This window comes from Parambassis ranga, chromosome 7 (genome assembly GCF_900634625.1).
Source record: "Parambassis ranga chromosome 7, fParRan2.1, whole genome shotgun sequence".
In the NCBI taxonomy this organism is placed as follows: Eukaryota; Metazoa; Chordata; class Actinopteri; family Ambassidae; genus Parambassis; species Parambassis ranga.
This window is the reverse complement of record NC_041028.1, coordinates 4592444-4606241: the sequence shown is the minus strand read 5'-3', so window position 1 is coordinate 4606241 and position 13798 is coordinate 4592444. Positions and strand designations below refer to the sequence as shown.

Sequence of the window (13798 nt, the reverse complement as noted above, 5' to 3'; positions counted from 1 at the left end):
TTTCAGTCAAAACTACTTAAATAAGGTGTCTGAATCCTGGCAGCTGAAGTTGCAACATAACCAAAGAGATCAAATGTAAACTGTGAACCTCAACGTGGTGTCATCATAGCCAACATTAGATTTAGGGTCATCTAGTTAAGTGTCATCACGTTCAGCTCTTATTTTAGTGGGTGTATAATTTCAGACTGGAGCTGGAGTGGTGTTGTCAAACATTTTGGCTCAGCCTATGTAGGTCTGGCAAGATTCACAGCTGGTTTTACAAACAGAGACTCATGTGAAGATACACGCTGTGCGCCATCACACGCAAGTCAATATTTCCACAGAAAAAAAACACAACAACAACAAGCAGTGACCTCACCGGTGGCTTAAAGGTTTGTTATATTTGAGGAACAGGCTGTACGAAATAATGACTTTACAGTAAAATCCTGGCATAAAATCAGCAACAACAGGACTTTTTTTTTAAAGTTGTACAAGTTGAAGATCAATTTAGTTTATACCATGAAAAATGCATGCACTTTTTAACTGGAGGAAGTGCAGTTGAAAGTGTTTATGTAGTGGCTTCATGGTGTGAGAACAAGACAGGAGCTTCAGTACAGGAGTCTGCAAAAACATCAAAAGTACTTATTAGGATGCAGAAAACCTGTGTGGCTGTTTTTTTATTTACTGTTGCATTAATATGGAGGCAGAAATATTAAACAGAATCTTTATTCCACTGCAGCTTGTGTTAAAGTGGCCAAATATAAATTATAGCTGTTGGCTTGGATGTTGTCTCTGTGTTGACAGTGAAAGTCCCTCAGCGACACACGAACTCACACGAGCCCTGCAGATCACGCTCTCCCTTCATGCTGCTGATGAAACATGGACCTAAAACAGGATGGCACCAGAGGCCCCCCCTCAAACACTACGAGCCCTCTTTGGATGTGTTTATTTGTTCCTCTTATCTGTCTGTGTGAACATGTACCATTCGGTTTAGCAGCACTGAGTCATGAGGCGGGTACCTTTGCCCCAGATTCCCCACTTCCATGTGAGCGCTCTGTGCAGCCACGCTGGGTTTTTCCACTGGCTGTTACAGAAGGATGCCGAAACAATACCTGTTAAAATTAAAGAACGTGTGCAGTTTTAATTGGAGGAGCTAGGTTCAGAAAAATAACAAATAACTTGGTTAGGTTTAGAAAAGTATTTTTACTTGAGTTAAAACAGACACTTTACCTGTCTTTCCACCATTGTTTGGTTACCATGGAGACAAGTTCCATCCTAAACATTTCATTTGACATACACTGAATAGATACAGGCACAGATCTGCCCCTGCATTAGATGCTCCATTTTACTCTTCAATAAACAAAACAGCGTTGTAGTGTACGGTCACGTTTTCATTGGATGTTTGTTTGTTTGTTTGTTGTTTGCATTCTTCCTTCTTTTTGTCACTTTAATAACTGCTTTGCTCTAAAACTTAAATAGCTGTTTTGCTCTAAATATTCTGAGTATTCGTCCTTCACTGTGTTCTGTGAACTCTGCACAGAGAAAGTGCCGTCTGGAATAATAAGAGGACCTACATGAGGGGAGACTCCCGTGTCAGTGGCGTGACACGGGTGTGTTTGTTTTTGGCCGGGATCACAGGACATTTTTAGACCCCAGTGCCTCTCTGATACATTGCCAGGAACAGGAGTGATCATGCAGGACACGGTCTGCCTGCATGAATCCTATCCGTGGTCCTGCCCCCCCCCCCCCGCCCCCTGGGTTTGTCCCAGTATGAGTCTGCCAGTGCTCACCGGGACATACTGTTTAACTTTCCTGTTTAAACATAAAGATAATCTTCCAGCAGGTCAGCACTGTAACCAGACTTTGTTCATGTCTATTCTTAGTAGCCTGTGCAAATTGCAAACTGTTCTCTGCATTATATTTCACGGAAAAATCAATTCAGAGAAAAGTATCGATCCTTTTGATAGTTACCAGGAACGCACGATGAGTTATCTGAATATTTTTAGGCTTGTGAAGCTTTTTCAAGAGACCTGCTGCTTGAATTTAGCAAATAAAAATCATTATAGTTCATTCTTTTTTAGATTTATCTTTGTATTGCAGAGAAAATCTAATTAAATCTCAACTTCGCATGCATTTAGTTTAGACGTTTTGACTGTTTTTATGACCCATCATGGTGGCATGATGGGTCTTTTTTAAATTTGTTTTTAAAAAGCTGTATTTAATTTAATTATATACAAAAATATATGAATATCATGTCCTGACATGAAGCCTTGTTTTTGCAAAAATGAAAAAATAAGAGCAGCAATGAGGTGAATCTTGTAGATTGAACAGCAAACATGAGAAACAGCAGCTTTCACCTTTACTCTCTGTGACAGGGTGTCTTCCAGAAGCTGGTGACCCACATTACACTCGTCAAGGTGAGTCATTATGTAAGCTGTGTTCATGTCTGAAATAATCGTTTCTAATCATATCAAAGCTAAACAGCTTAGGTAAGTAGGCTGCAAGTGTTATAAAACAGCTGCTCTGCTGTGCGGATTAAAAACTCTGACTCACAGTGACAAAATGTAATGCAAGCATTTTATTGTTTTATTTATTAACAGTGTCGTGAGAAGAAATACATGAAAAACTTTTTACATACTTGAGTTTTTTTTAAACTTTTGGTCATAATAAAAAGATAATATACACAAGCAGAAACCAAACTACACGGCTAGAAGTGAAAAAAAACAACAAAAACACGGCGTCCGCATCACCGCCATCATCTCCGTCTCCACTGGACGGCAAGCTGAGGGTGAGGGAGTTGCAAAGGGAGGGGAGGGAACGGGGGCTAGGCGGAGGCCGGTGGACGGGATGTGGGTTCAGACTTTTCACTGGTTTCGCTGAGTTGTCTGTTCAGAACCATTTCCCTGGCGATGCAGGTCACCTGACCATTAGCCACTGTGTAGGTTCCATTCCTGCAGCACAGAGGTCACAGTTTAACCCCTTGCACTCATAGAAACACACAACGAGATAAAAATAAAAACTTCTGATTAACTGTTGTTACTTTTACCTTTGGTTTTCAGATCCATTCTGCATGCCGGGCTGGTTCTGTTTCCCGAAGAAAAATGAAGTCCACCAGTGGCCAGAGTCCTGTCTGGGAAGTCCTACACAGAAGGAACAAAATATAACTTCTCTTGTTTTGTTGCAGGGATGCTGATTTATTACATAACACCAGGTCCTTGTTTGATACCTGGATGGTGTGGAATGACCTCTCCTGTGTACTCGGCACTACCACAAGAGCTGTTACTGGAGGTAGACCCAATGCGCCCTGGAGGACAGACATTTGAGAGAAACAACAGGCTGTTAGCGGCCATTTTCTCCCCACAATATGAATGCATACAGGTCAGGTCTGACTCACTTCTGTAGTAATCATGGGTGGCGATAAGGGAGCCACTTGATGGAATTGCTGCCATTTTCTCCGACCTTAGGTGGAAAACCGCTCAAAGATGGAAAACGGTGACCTAAAGAAAGAGCACAGCTGTGGTTAGGCTTACTGCATGTTCAAAGACATCTGCTCTGACAGCATTCACAGAATAACAGGAGCCATTTCAGGGAAGCCCGTCCAGCATTCATTCATACATTTCCCTTCACCGAGCAAGAAGGCAGCTGCTGCTGAGAGTCTGGTTTCCAGTGACTCAAGCAGTATGTGTAAAAGCATGTCCAGCTGAAGCCAGATAGTGTTATATGCACGAGCTGCTTATGTGACTGTAGAAGTCATAGAGGACATGGAGGATCTCTGCAGCACAGTGTGTTTAAAAAGTACTTCTTTATACTTCACAAATAAAAATGAGCATTAGATCAGAGAGTCTGCACAGAACCAGTTGGAGGCTGTAGAGCTTAGCACCAGCAGCAGATGGCTTTGGGGATTTCTGCACTCTGTATCCCAGATAAACAACTGACGCACTCACACAGAGGCCAGTGTGAAGGCAGTTTTAATATTTGTTGTGCTGATAAATGTGGGTTTGTTTTTCCAAAAAGTCACATTAAGGCGTTCGAAAAGAATCAATAGTTTTAATGTTTACATCAAGCTTGAATAGAATTTAAACTCCTGGACAAGCTGAATAGAAGCCTGTAGTGTTAAAAACACCTTTTGTGATAATTCAGACCTACCTTCAAAAGCAGGATGACGTTGTTGGCACCGGATACGGTTGTAAGGTGCGGATGGCTGAAAGTAGAAGAGGTGCTAGTTGTTACAATGGCCCATTTGTGGATGAACTCTCTGCGTTGACCGCCCTCGGTCACTGCTCCGCTGCTGTCTCTGACTCTCGCTGCACCACCCACCGGCTTTTATAGGAGCTGGCCTCAGCGCGTGCTGCGGTGGCACGGGGCGGGGACTGTGACAGCTGAGACCCCGGGGAACGTGCGCATGTCCTGCAGGGTGACAGAAGACAAGAGGAGGCTCGGAGCGGCTTTAGTTTAACCCGCTGATGGGGGCTGGGATAATCACACTCCATCTCAGCTGGCTAGTTTTAGGGGTGAAATGGACGCAAGCAAGCAAGCAAGCAGCGAACTGGCTCTTTAAGTTAACAAAAAAATCGAGTCAGACAGCGGGCTTTATCACGTTTCTTTGGGTGTATTTCGAAGTCGTGTCACAATACAAGTCGTGGGTGTAATTCGAAGTTGGGTGTGATTCGAAGTCGTGTCACAATACAAATTCCCACCCATGTTTATGGACTTTAAAAAACAATGGGAACACCCAACTTGACACCTTCCCTGGTGGTCTAGTGGTTAGGATTCGGCGCTCTCACCGCCGCGGCCCGGGTTCGATTCCCGGTCAGGGAATGAATTTTTTTTTATTTTTATATATTTTTAATTTGTTTAATCTTTATTTTTGTAGGTCAGATTTCTGCCGTGAATGCCTTTTTTATTACGGATTTTATTGTAGCCGTCGCTGTATACAATTTGACAATTTTGTTGACAATCCACAACAATTTTAACATAAGTTTCACAGATATAATTTAGATATCTGCTATATACTGAGATGAATTCAAACACGAACTTCATAGAACATTTTCCTCAGCATTAAAAAAAGATAAAGTACATTAAGTACTATAGTAGAACAACTAAACGTGAGGCCTCTGGCGCCACCTCTAGACTACTAAAAACATGTCTTTTCTCTTTATCTCTATTAAAGACAGCAAGGAATGACAGAAGCCTTCACACCATTCTATTGAGTTTAATTGAAAAATCACAAATTACAAAAATACAGCTGATTTACTGTGTTCATGGGAAAATACATTATGTTTGTGAAACAAACATAACATTCTTACAACTTACTTACAAATATAATACACTCTATTTATTATCATTATAACAGACAGACAATTTTACAAAGTATGAAAACAGTTGTGTTAACATTCACCAGGTCCAGCTCATGTGCTGTGGCGTGAGGTCCTTCTATCAAACCCAGAAACGTCCTCGTTATTTGACAGGCTGCCAGTCACCTTATCCTGTGTGGTTCAGACAGTAAACAGGTGATCAGCACACGGGCAGTAAGCAGACTGCGTGCCTGCTGTCTTAATAAACTCACCTTCACATTGCCAACCATCTCCTCTAAAGACTTAAAGGTGTTTGAATGTCTAGGGAGAGATAAAAAAAGCTGATTAAAACACAAATACAGCTGAAAACACGGTCATTAAAAAGAGGAATAATGTTTTACCTCATAGACGGCACAGGTATGGTGTGGCTTAAAGAGAGAAAAGCATTAAATCAGACATGCATACACAAAAAAAAACAAATGATATTCATCTCAGAACTGTGTATCTTGTTGAGAGCCGCAGTTGTCTGAATGAGTAATGAATATATTTGTTATTTTGTATTTGTTACAATTTCAAAACAAATTTATGACCAAAAATATGCAATTTAAAAGGATATAAAATCAGGAAACTGCAGCAAACAGCACCGCAAAATGGTGGATGTTTATTATCTGCTCATGGAGATGAGTTTATTTGTCTTATCACTCAGATCTTACCGAGGTGGACTTGGAAGAGGCAGAGCTCTGTGGAGTTTGCAGCATGAAGATAAAGACAAAACAAGAAGATAACGTCACACCAGCTGCTATTTCCACACAGATGATAACAACGGACTTATCAGCTATACTGCTGGTGGTGTCCAGATGCACCGGTGTGATTGGATTATGCTTGTTTACAGGCTGAACAAAACCACAAGTGCAGAGGATTTCTCAGGTGAGATGAAGCTATAGCCAGCCTGTGTTTGTGGAGACTCGCTGTGATGACGTTGTTACAAACTGCACAATCACAAATCTGCAGGTCAACAGACCTTTTTAGAACTGCTGTCCTGCAATGAAGTTTTACAATGAAAGTGACCCCTGATGTTTACAGCTGCAGCCAGAGCTATATTCTTCAGGCTGTCTGTCCTGTTCGTGAGGTATTTCAGGAAATATGGCTGCCCAACAACACTGGCAAGACATTGGCATTGGTTAATATTAGCTTTGAAATTAAATATCAATAGAAATAAGTGACATCAAAATGTTCAGCAAAAGCAAACATCTTGCTACATATGAGCAGCATAAGATTAACGAGTCAAATGTCATCGCCGTTTTCAGTGAGCGCACAGCTTGCCGTGGGTGTACCTCATCTCTCCCAGCCTCCTGGTGATGGCCACGCCCACGTTGGACAGCGCAGCAGATGTCACGTGACCTGCGTGAGACAGACCCTCCCGTGTCCTCACATATCTACAGGAAGAAACAAGACGTAGAAATCAGGATATGAATGAAGAGCAGTCATAATGCTGCTGTATGTTACATAACAGGTGAGTGGACAGCGGTATGATCCAGATGTCTTTAACAACGTGCACACATGCGTCAGTGGCTTCAATCCACCTGGCTGAAGATCCCTCTGTTTCAAACAACAGAGCTGCCCCTTAATACTGCTGCTTTCTGTGCTAAGTCAGGCTGTAAGACGATTAGCGGGGCACCGAGCCTATTTGACCGGGAAAATCCCATCACTTGTTCCTTAGAGGAGATCCTAATTTAACATGTGCATACAAGACGGAACGTTGGAACCCCCCCTGCGCTTTTTTTTTTTAAAGGATATGACTGAAACATTAAGAGCAACACTCACACACTGGAGTGGCTGATGTCACCCAGAGTGGCGGAGGCTGTGAGATATCTGAAAGGACAGAACATGCGCAGGTTGACAGATTATTACGCTGACTTAAGAGGGCAACCGCTACACTACTGTGGTTATGTAACCCCGTCACACTAAGACAATGCATGGGAAATGTTTGGCCAGTTTTTAAGCATTCAGCAAACATGTGTACTCTGTGTTCATGAGGGGTCTTACGGTGTTGAGGTCTGCACTTCTTGCCAGCCTTTAGACAGGTTCTGTTTGATGTTACTGAGAGGACCCATTCCCAGCTGCCTCCTGATGTCTGCTGCATATGTTTCTCTGGCCAAAAGCGCCTGCCTCAAGGTCTGAATTTCATCCTCGACCTACGTAAACAAACAAACAAAAAACATGAGTTAGAAGTAGTAGAGAAAACAATGACTAACTAATGTCTCTAAGAGCTGCATTACCTTTGCAAGTTCGAAGCGTAGATTGTCTATGTCCACGTCTGTCAGCTCTGCAGGTGAACATCCGTTCCCTGTTAGTCTTGTAGAGTAATACACAGATGAAGAAACCCCACTATAACCTGAGGGGGAAGCATGGGGACAGAAAATAGAGACAAGTAACTATCTCTGATAAGATAAATAAGATTACATTAGATTACACTGAAATGTTTCTGATAGTGTCAATGTTAAATCGATGGAAAGGCCTGAATAGTTTAATAATCCATGAATAGAAAACATAATGCATGCATTAAAACAGATCAATTGTATATAATGTGAACAAATATAAGATATTTATAGAGGAGATTTATTAGAGTCCCACCAACACTATCCTATTGATAGGAGTGTAAACAACCACTGTTGCAGAATATTTTGCTAACAAGTTGAATAATTTAACACTCGTGTATTTAAACTAACAACAGATGTTATTGTTGTGATTTTTAAGAGAATAAACAGACACACACGGAGCTGTCCTGAGTCCTGAACTTTACTACCACCGGCTAGCTAGCTAGCTAGCCGGCTAACAGCTAACGCTACCTGTTGCTCACGATGCTAACGCGTAAAAAAATCACCATAAAATGACTTAAAAATCAGCATATGCCGGCACAAGCTGTCCACACTGTGTCGTACACACGTCGGACGTGGTCTTACCTTGTCGGCTCATTGCTGTCACTTTCACCGCGGAGTGTTTTGACAACCTACTTGCTGCCAACTGTCTCCATCCAGTAAGCTCAGAAACGAGAAGCAGGCAGGCAGGATCAATGAGGCTATTATCGGGTTTACACACTCACCCACACACACACACACACGACACAGAACAACATGGAAAAAAAACATGATCACACTTGCCTCACAACTCCTGCAAAATACACACAAACATATATATATATTTATGACATATTAGATATGAGATCCTATGTTGGTTAAAATTATTTAAAAACAAATAGACAGACAAGAAGACAAAAGTTGATTTATTATTTAAATGATTGAAATGTTAAAACCCCATTAACTGTGAACATCCCGTTAAATTGGTAAAATGAATACTTTGTCTCCACCTGCCGGAGATACCAGCATTTTACATTTTTTAAAATTATTTTTACTGACAATTAAATTATATGTACATAACATATGTACATATAATATTTTTATATATATTATTTATTATTTGTATTTTTTTAAATAATTTGCTAAAAAACACAAAAAATTATGTTCAGCTCCATTGATAGTTATATTTTAAGATTAAGATTAGGATTATTTTTATGTAAAGATGACAAATATTTTTCACTAAGTTTGATAAGGACACGAGTCAAAATGTTGAGGAACATTTATTCAACAACAGCAAATCAGATCAATGATCCACTTGTTTTCTTCCAGACACACAATTACCATGCTACAACATAAAGGTTTATACTTTATATGGGGCCAAGTGTATGTACAAGCGACCTTAAACCATTAAACCATTCCTTGCAAAAAAATAAATTAATGGCTACATTACAACACCATACCAGTTAAAATTATAGTCAATCATCATCTGAAACATGACAATGTATGAAATAAATAAAACTCCAAAAATGCATCATAGAACCATTTCACTATAGTTACACTATATACTATGTAGTCTTTTTATGGAGTCATTTCCTGATCATTGATCCATTATAGGTTTTTTAAACACACAGTGCATTCAACTTAGAACATTTACAGTAGCATTTTTCAGTATCTCAATGAAAAAGCCATGACGGGAACATCTATGTTTCATCGAGGGTTACAGGAAACATCGTACAAGGGCCACAGAGGTCAACATCCATACCGTTAAGAGCAGAGGGTGGCCGACAGGAGCTCACCTATTGTAAACCATTGAAACACATTATTAGCAGTTATGAAACTGACATAGTGGCAAATATGTTCATGGCAATTTATGGCAAAAATATGTGGCAATATCTGCAAATTCAATCATATGAAAAAATCTCTTTTTTTTTTACTCAGAGCTGCCTGTAGCACTGGCTCACAGATGATGATGATATGCCTCTACATGGATTCAAAGAAACGATCCGCGCTGGTCAAACATGTCAGAGGACATCCGTTTGAAAACACAGGAATGTGGATAATAATCTGCAATCAGCAACTGGAGAGTGTAACGTTTCTTTTTTGCACATATCACATAAACTTCTTAATATATTCACAGGTTTAAAACATGTCACCCTTTTGAACCAGGCCTGATTAGAGAGTTACATCTGATCAGTTTTGCTGGAGCTCCTTGGCTTCATGTAGCACAACAAACAAAGACAGCAACAATATATTTGTTTTTTTCTAAATGTATGCATCCATGGTTCATTTTCAGCTGCTGATAGAAGAAAAGAAACAAGTGTACTTAATCTACTGGGGGTTGGAACATACAGTGTTAGATGTGGAGTGATCCACGTGTCATTACATGCATGTGTAGTTCAACTCTTTCAGTGACTACACACACTGTTGATGCAACCATACGTCACCTCATTCCGAGGGACTCATTGCCCAACGACATGCAGAAAGACTCTGAACTGAATTCATATTCACTTAATATTATAATAATCCTAAATTTCTGCATAATCACAAAAAGAGATGAACTGCACCTGCATGCATCAGGAGCTGCCCAACTCGCCTCCTTCTGAAAAATTATCAATCACCAATCGAGTCTATTAGAGCAATCTGTTCAGTACTGCAGGACAAAAAGAGGAAGGAGGAGGGGGGGGTTCTATCCTGCAACGGCAGCTTTTCTTGGAGGAAAAACAGCTAAAGCTTTAATTTATTTAAAACTGCAAATAAAGCTCTGTGCCTTAACAACTCACATTAAAAACACAAAGGGAAGCACACTGAAGACGAATACAGCGCCGAAGACGTACTGTGCTGCAGGTCTGACGACAGCAGGTGGCGTTTCCAACTAAACATTGAACTAAAGCACTGAATGCCTAAGCCAACAAACACGTCTCCACCCAGCACCGCCCCCTAAGCCACGTCTCTCTCCAACTCACTTCAGCATAAAACACACATCATCGCAAAAACCTCACCTCCCCTCTTCCTGTTGAGCTCATCGCTGCACATACAATATATGAGTCCTGCAAAGTAAAAATGCTGCAAAGGATTAAAGAAAATCTAGGGGGGTGGGGAGGGAGCTGTGTTTCTAAACAGTGCATGCTACAAAGGTGACGGAGGGTAGGCGACCTGTGTGGTAGAAGGCTAAGAAATACAAAAAAAAAAAATCAGAGAAACGGTTTAGTTGTTTCTTCTCATACTGGGGTTTGAGGGACAGCAGGCCAATCAGGGAGGGGTTTAAGGGATGTGACTTGATTAGTTCCTTTCTTAGGCCATGTTTCCTAGTCCCTCTCCTACTACGCATGGCTCTCTGGTGGAAAGATGGTTCGCCCCTTTTTCGTTTATCTCACTGAGGTGGAGCAGGGAAGCAGGCAGGACCGCAGGCCAGGAGTGACAGGGAGAAGAGGATTAGTTGAAGTCAGTGTTGTAGGAGTAGTGCCCGTCCGATGTTAACTGGGTTGTCTCTGTTGCTGATGGTTGCAGCACTATAGGGTCACCACCAGCCTCTGTGGTGTGGCAAATAAGACATTTTGAGTGTCTGTCCTGTCAAGCCCTGCACCATAACATTAAAGAAAGTGTGTGACATACATTCTTCGTCCTCACCTCTCTCATCAGATTGCAGCTGCGCCTCCAGGTCCTCGGGGGACACGTAGAAGTCCTGTTCCTGGCCGTCCCTAGGCCGTGGTTTACATCTCCCGCAGCAGCAGTTACAGCAGCAACACAGGCAGCAACAGAAGTAACAGCCGGTAGCCAGGCCGCATAATACAAACAGAGCCTGCAGGGGGGGGAGGAGGACAGATTTATGAGGCGAGAGCCATAACTTTCTACTACTGAGTAAACAGAAGCTGATCCTGCCTTACCTTCGCCCACCAGCTTGAAAGGACAAAGTAAGTGTTAACATTCTCCTCTCCAAACTGCTCCGCCACATAAAGTCCCAGAGAGCCATATTTATCGTAAATATTACGCTTGGTGGGGTCGTTCAGAATTGCATGGGCGTTGTTTATCTCCTTGAACTTATCCGCTGCCTCTGGGTTGTCAGGGTTCTTGTCAGGGTGGAACTTTAACGCCAGTTTCCTGCGGAGCGGGGACGCAGAAAGGGTTACTGTCACAGTATGGGTGATAAAAACCATCGTGTCAGGTAGCACAGGGAGATGCCTCACCTGTAAGATCGCTTTATATCGTCCGGTGTGGCCACCTTCTCCACTCCCAACACGTGGTAGAGAGACTCACCGGCGGTGGACAGGGAGCGCTGCCTCTGCTGCTCAGCCATGATGCCTCACGTCCACAAGCTGGACACAGAAACAGGACACTAAATGCACCGTGCACATGTTAAAACAACATCAGGCCAGAGTGAGGCCTGACTGACTGACTGCTCCAGACTGCAGCAACAGCTGGCCCGGTGCTGTGCTCATTAAACTGTGCTCTGTGTGACATACAGGAAAAGGAGGGCTGGATGTAATCCTGCTCAGGTCTAATTTTTTTAAAGATTTCCTCAGTCAGTGATCTAAATTTTCCTGATTGATTACAGTGAATCTATGACATCTTGGCAGCAAGACCAGTGATGCAGCTTTAAGTAAATTAGTAGATGGCATCCACACGGACAGACATGCTGCAACAGAGCAGGATTTATCAAAATGATGCTGCAAGTCAAACAAGATAAAGCCATTCTTAAGACTGTAGCTGCTCCCAAATGGGTGTCATCTCGACACAAATGAATAGGCTTGAAGCCCTAATGTCAGCGTTCTGGCTAAAAACCAGCATTCTGTTAAATTCCTCTTCCGTACGAGTCGCATCCTGGTGTGAGTGCCGTCTATAGGAAGGATTAGACGCTGTAAATACGATGCTAGGATCATAATCTCTGAGCAAGCATCATCAGCTGCACTGCTGTAGCGCACAGCATCCATGTTGGTTTGCTTCCTGGCCTGTTCTAGATGCAAGACGGAGATGGATCGTCAGCAGTAATTTTCAAGGGCAGGGGGCAGCGTCTCGAGACAGAAAAGACATGGATGGACATGCAGGGGACGGCTCACCTTCCAGTCGGCTCTGATGCGCTGCGAAACGGGCGATCCCAGCAGGTTTATGATTTTTAAACAGTGTAGCGTGACTATGGCCGCATCTCGCACGTACCCGGACCCTCTCTGGCTCCTACTACACAACCATGGACAGCTGCAGCAGTACGCCGGCTCCGCCCACCGACACCGACACCCCGTCGCGACCCGACGTGCGCGTGCACCGGTGGAGTGATGACTGGGAGGATGCTGGAGGAAAGATGACTGTGACTTCATCATTGATCATTGATCACTGAAACCATAGAAACTGTGGCATTATTTTTATTATTATTATTATTATTATTATTATTATTATTATTCAGTGATGACTGGATAAATCAGCAGACAGACATTATGCCACCATGTTCGCATTTGTCTGGCCATTAACAGTTAGCTTAGCTTAGCATAAAAACAGCTGAAAGGGCTAGCGCCATGTTTAAAGCTAACCATACTACTCCTTTACTTTCTTAAAATAAATAAACAAATAAAACAAGATTTTAAATTATTCAAAAAGTTTATTAGTTTCATACATCCAATAATTTTATTGCTAGACTGATTTTTTTTTTAATTCGTTTTTATTGCAATAATAAAAATCAGGGATTCTTTATTTTGTTTTGAACTATTTTGTGGGAAACACAAGGAAGCTAAAATGTCATAATTACATCTCTAAGTCTGTAGCAAGTAGCAACTTTCAAAATCAGTCTATTATTATTATTATTATGATGTGAAAAATGTTTTAGAAAATCAAACAGTATTCACACAAGCAGCCAAAACACAATCAGAGTGTTCTCTGCTATTTTTTAAATAAAATATTTGGGAAAAGGGAAATTTACAAATGTCTCTGTTTATTTTCTAATTAGGCGATTTAAAACAAAACAAAAACAAACAAAAACAAACAAGTAGGCTATGCAAAGACCTTATGTGTACAGAGTTATATTTTACTTTTCATTCTGTATTAAACAAGGTTATACATTTAAAATTGAACCTTAACTAATGTTTAGGTTTAACTTCATACTAACTTCGAACCCCGCTGTTTCCGGTTGGTTCCCTCGCTGCACTAACCGTAACTGTTCCTCGGCAACCGTGACGTCACCGC

At 41.7% G+C, this 13798-nt stretch overlaps 3 protein-coding genes, 1 long non-coding RNA gene and 1 other non-coding gene across 9 annotated transcripts; 1 reads left to right on the top strand and 4 right to left on the bottom strand.

The window, feature by feature from the left end:
• Positions 1 to 349: 349 nt before the first annotated feature.
• On the bottom strand, positions 350 to 1531 carry LOC114438908 (uncharacterized). Its single transcript, XR_003671004.1, has 3 exons — positions 1210 to 1531; positions 999 to 1091; positions 350 to 600 (listed from the first exon to the last, which is right to left on the bottom strand). It is a non-coding gene; the product is annotated as an uncharacterized LOC114438908 (long non-coding RNA).
• Positions 1532 to 2544: 1013 nt separating this feature from the next.
• ppdpfa (pancreatic progenitor cell differentiation and proliferation factor a) lies at positions 2545 to 4291 on the bottom strand. The gene is made up of 5 exons (XM_028410043.1): positions 4126 to 4291; positions 3374 to 3476; positions 3206 to 3283; positions 3026 to 3119; positions 2545 to 2930 (listed from the first exon to the last, which is right to left on the bottom strand). Exons 2-5 carry the CDS (start codon positions 3426 to 3428, stop codon positions 2804 to 2806), a joined length of 354 nt encoding a protein of 117 aa, XP_028265844.1. The 5' UTR covers positions 3429 to 3476; positions 4126 to 4291; the 3' UTR covers positions 2545 to 2803.
• A 434-nt stretch (positions 4292 to 4725) lies between these two features.
• On the top strand, positions 4726 to 4797 carry trnae-cuc (transfer RNA glutamic acid (anticodon CUC)). The gene has a single exon. It is a non-coding gene; the product is annotated as a tRNA-Glu (tRNA).
• A 374-nt stretch (positions 4798 to 5171) lies between these two features.
• On the bottom strand, positions 5172 to 8394 carry LOC114438581 (tumor protein D54-like). Of its 4 annotated transcripts, XM_028410046.1 has the most exons (9): positions 8237 to 8394; positions 7553 to 7668; positions 7320 to 7468; positions 7098 to 7145; positions 6608 to 6709; positions 5987 to 6013; positions 5675 to 5701; positions 5546 to 5594; positions 5172 to 5465 (listed from the first exon to the last, which is right to left on the bottom strand). In XM_028410046.1, exons 1-9 carry the CDS (start codon positions 8247 to 8249, stop codon positions 5388 to 5390), a joined length of 609 nt encoding a protein of 202 aa, XP_028265847.1. In that variant the 5' UTR covers positions 8250 to 8394; the 3' UTR covers positions 5172 to 5387. The 4 variants fall into 4 exon arrangements, with proteins under 4 accessions (XP_028265847.1, XP_028265848.1, XP_028265850.1 ...); XM_028410047.1 differs by lacking the exon at positions 5987 to 6013; XM_028410049.1 differs by lacking the exon at positions 7098 to 7145.
• Positions 8395 to 8894: 500 nt separating this feature from the next.
• On the bottom strand, positions 8895 to 12845 carry dnajc5aa (DnaJ (Hsp40) homolog, subfamily C, member 5aa). Of its 2 annotated transcripts, none has more exons than XM_028409897.1 (5): positions 12685 to 12845; positions 11815 to 11943; positions 11515 to 11728; positions 11243 to 11429; positions 8895 to 11160 (listed from the first exon to the last, which is right to left on the bottom strand). In XM_028409897.1, coding segments are annotated over exons 2-5 (513 nt in total). In that variant the 5' UTR covers positions 11925 to 11943; positions 12685 to 12845; the 3' UTR covers positions 8895 to 11158. The 2 variants fall into 2 exon arrangements, with proteins under 2 accessions (XP_028265698.1, XP_028265697.1); XM_028409896.1 differs by having other exon boundaries at positions 11258 to 11429.
• Positions 12846 to 13798: the final 953 nt, after the last annotated feature.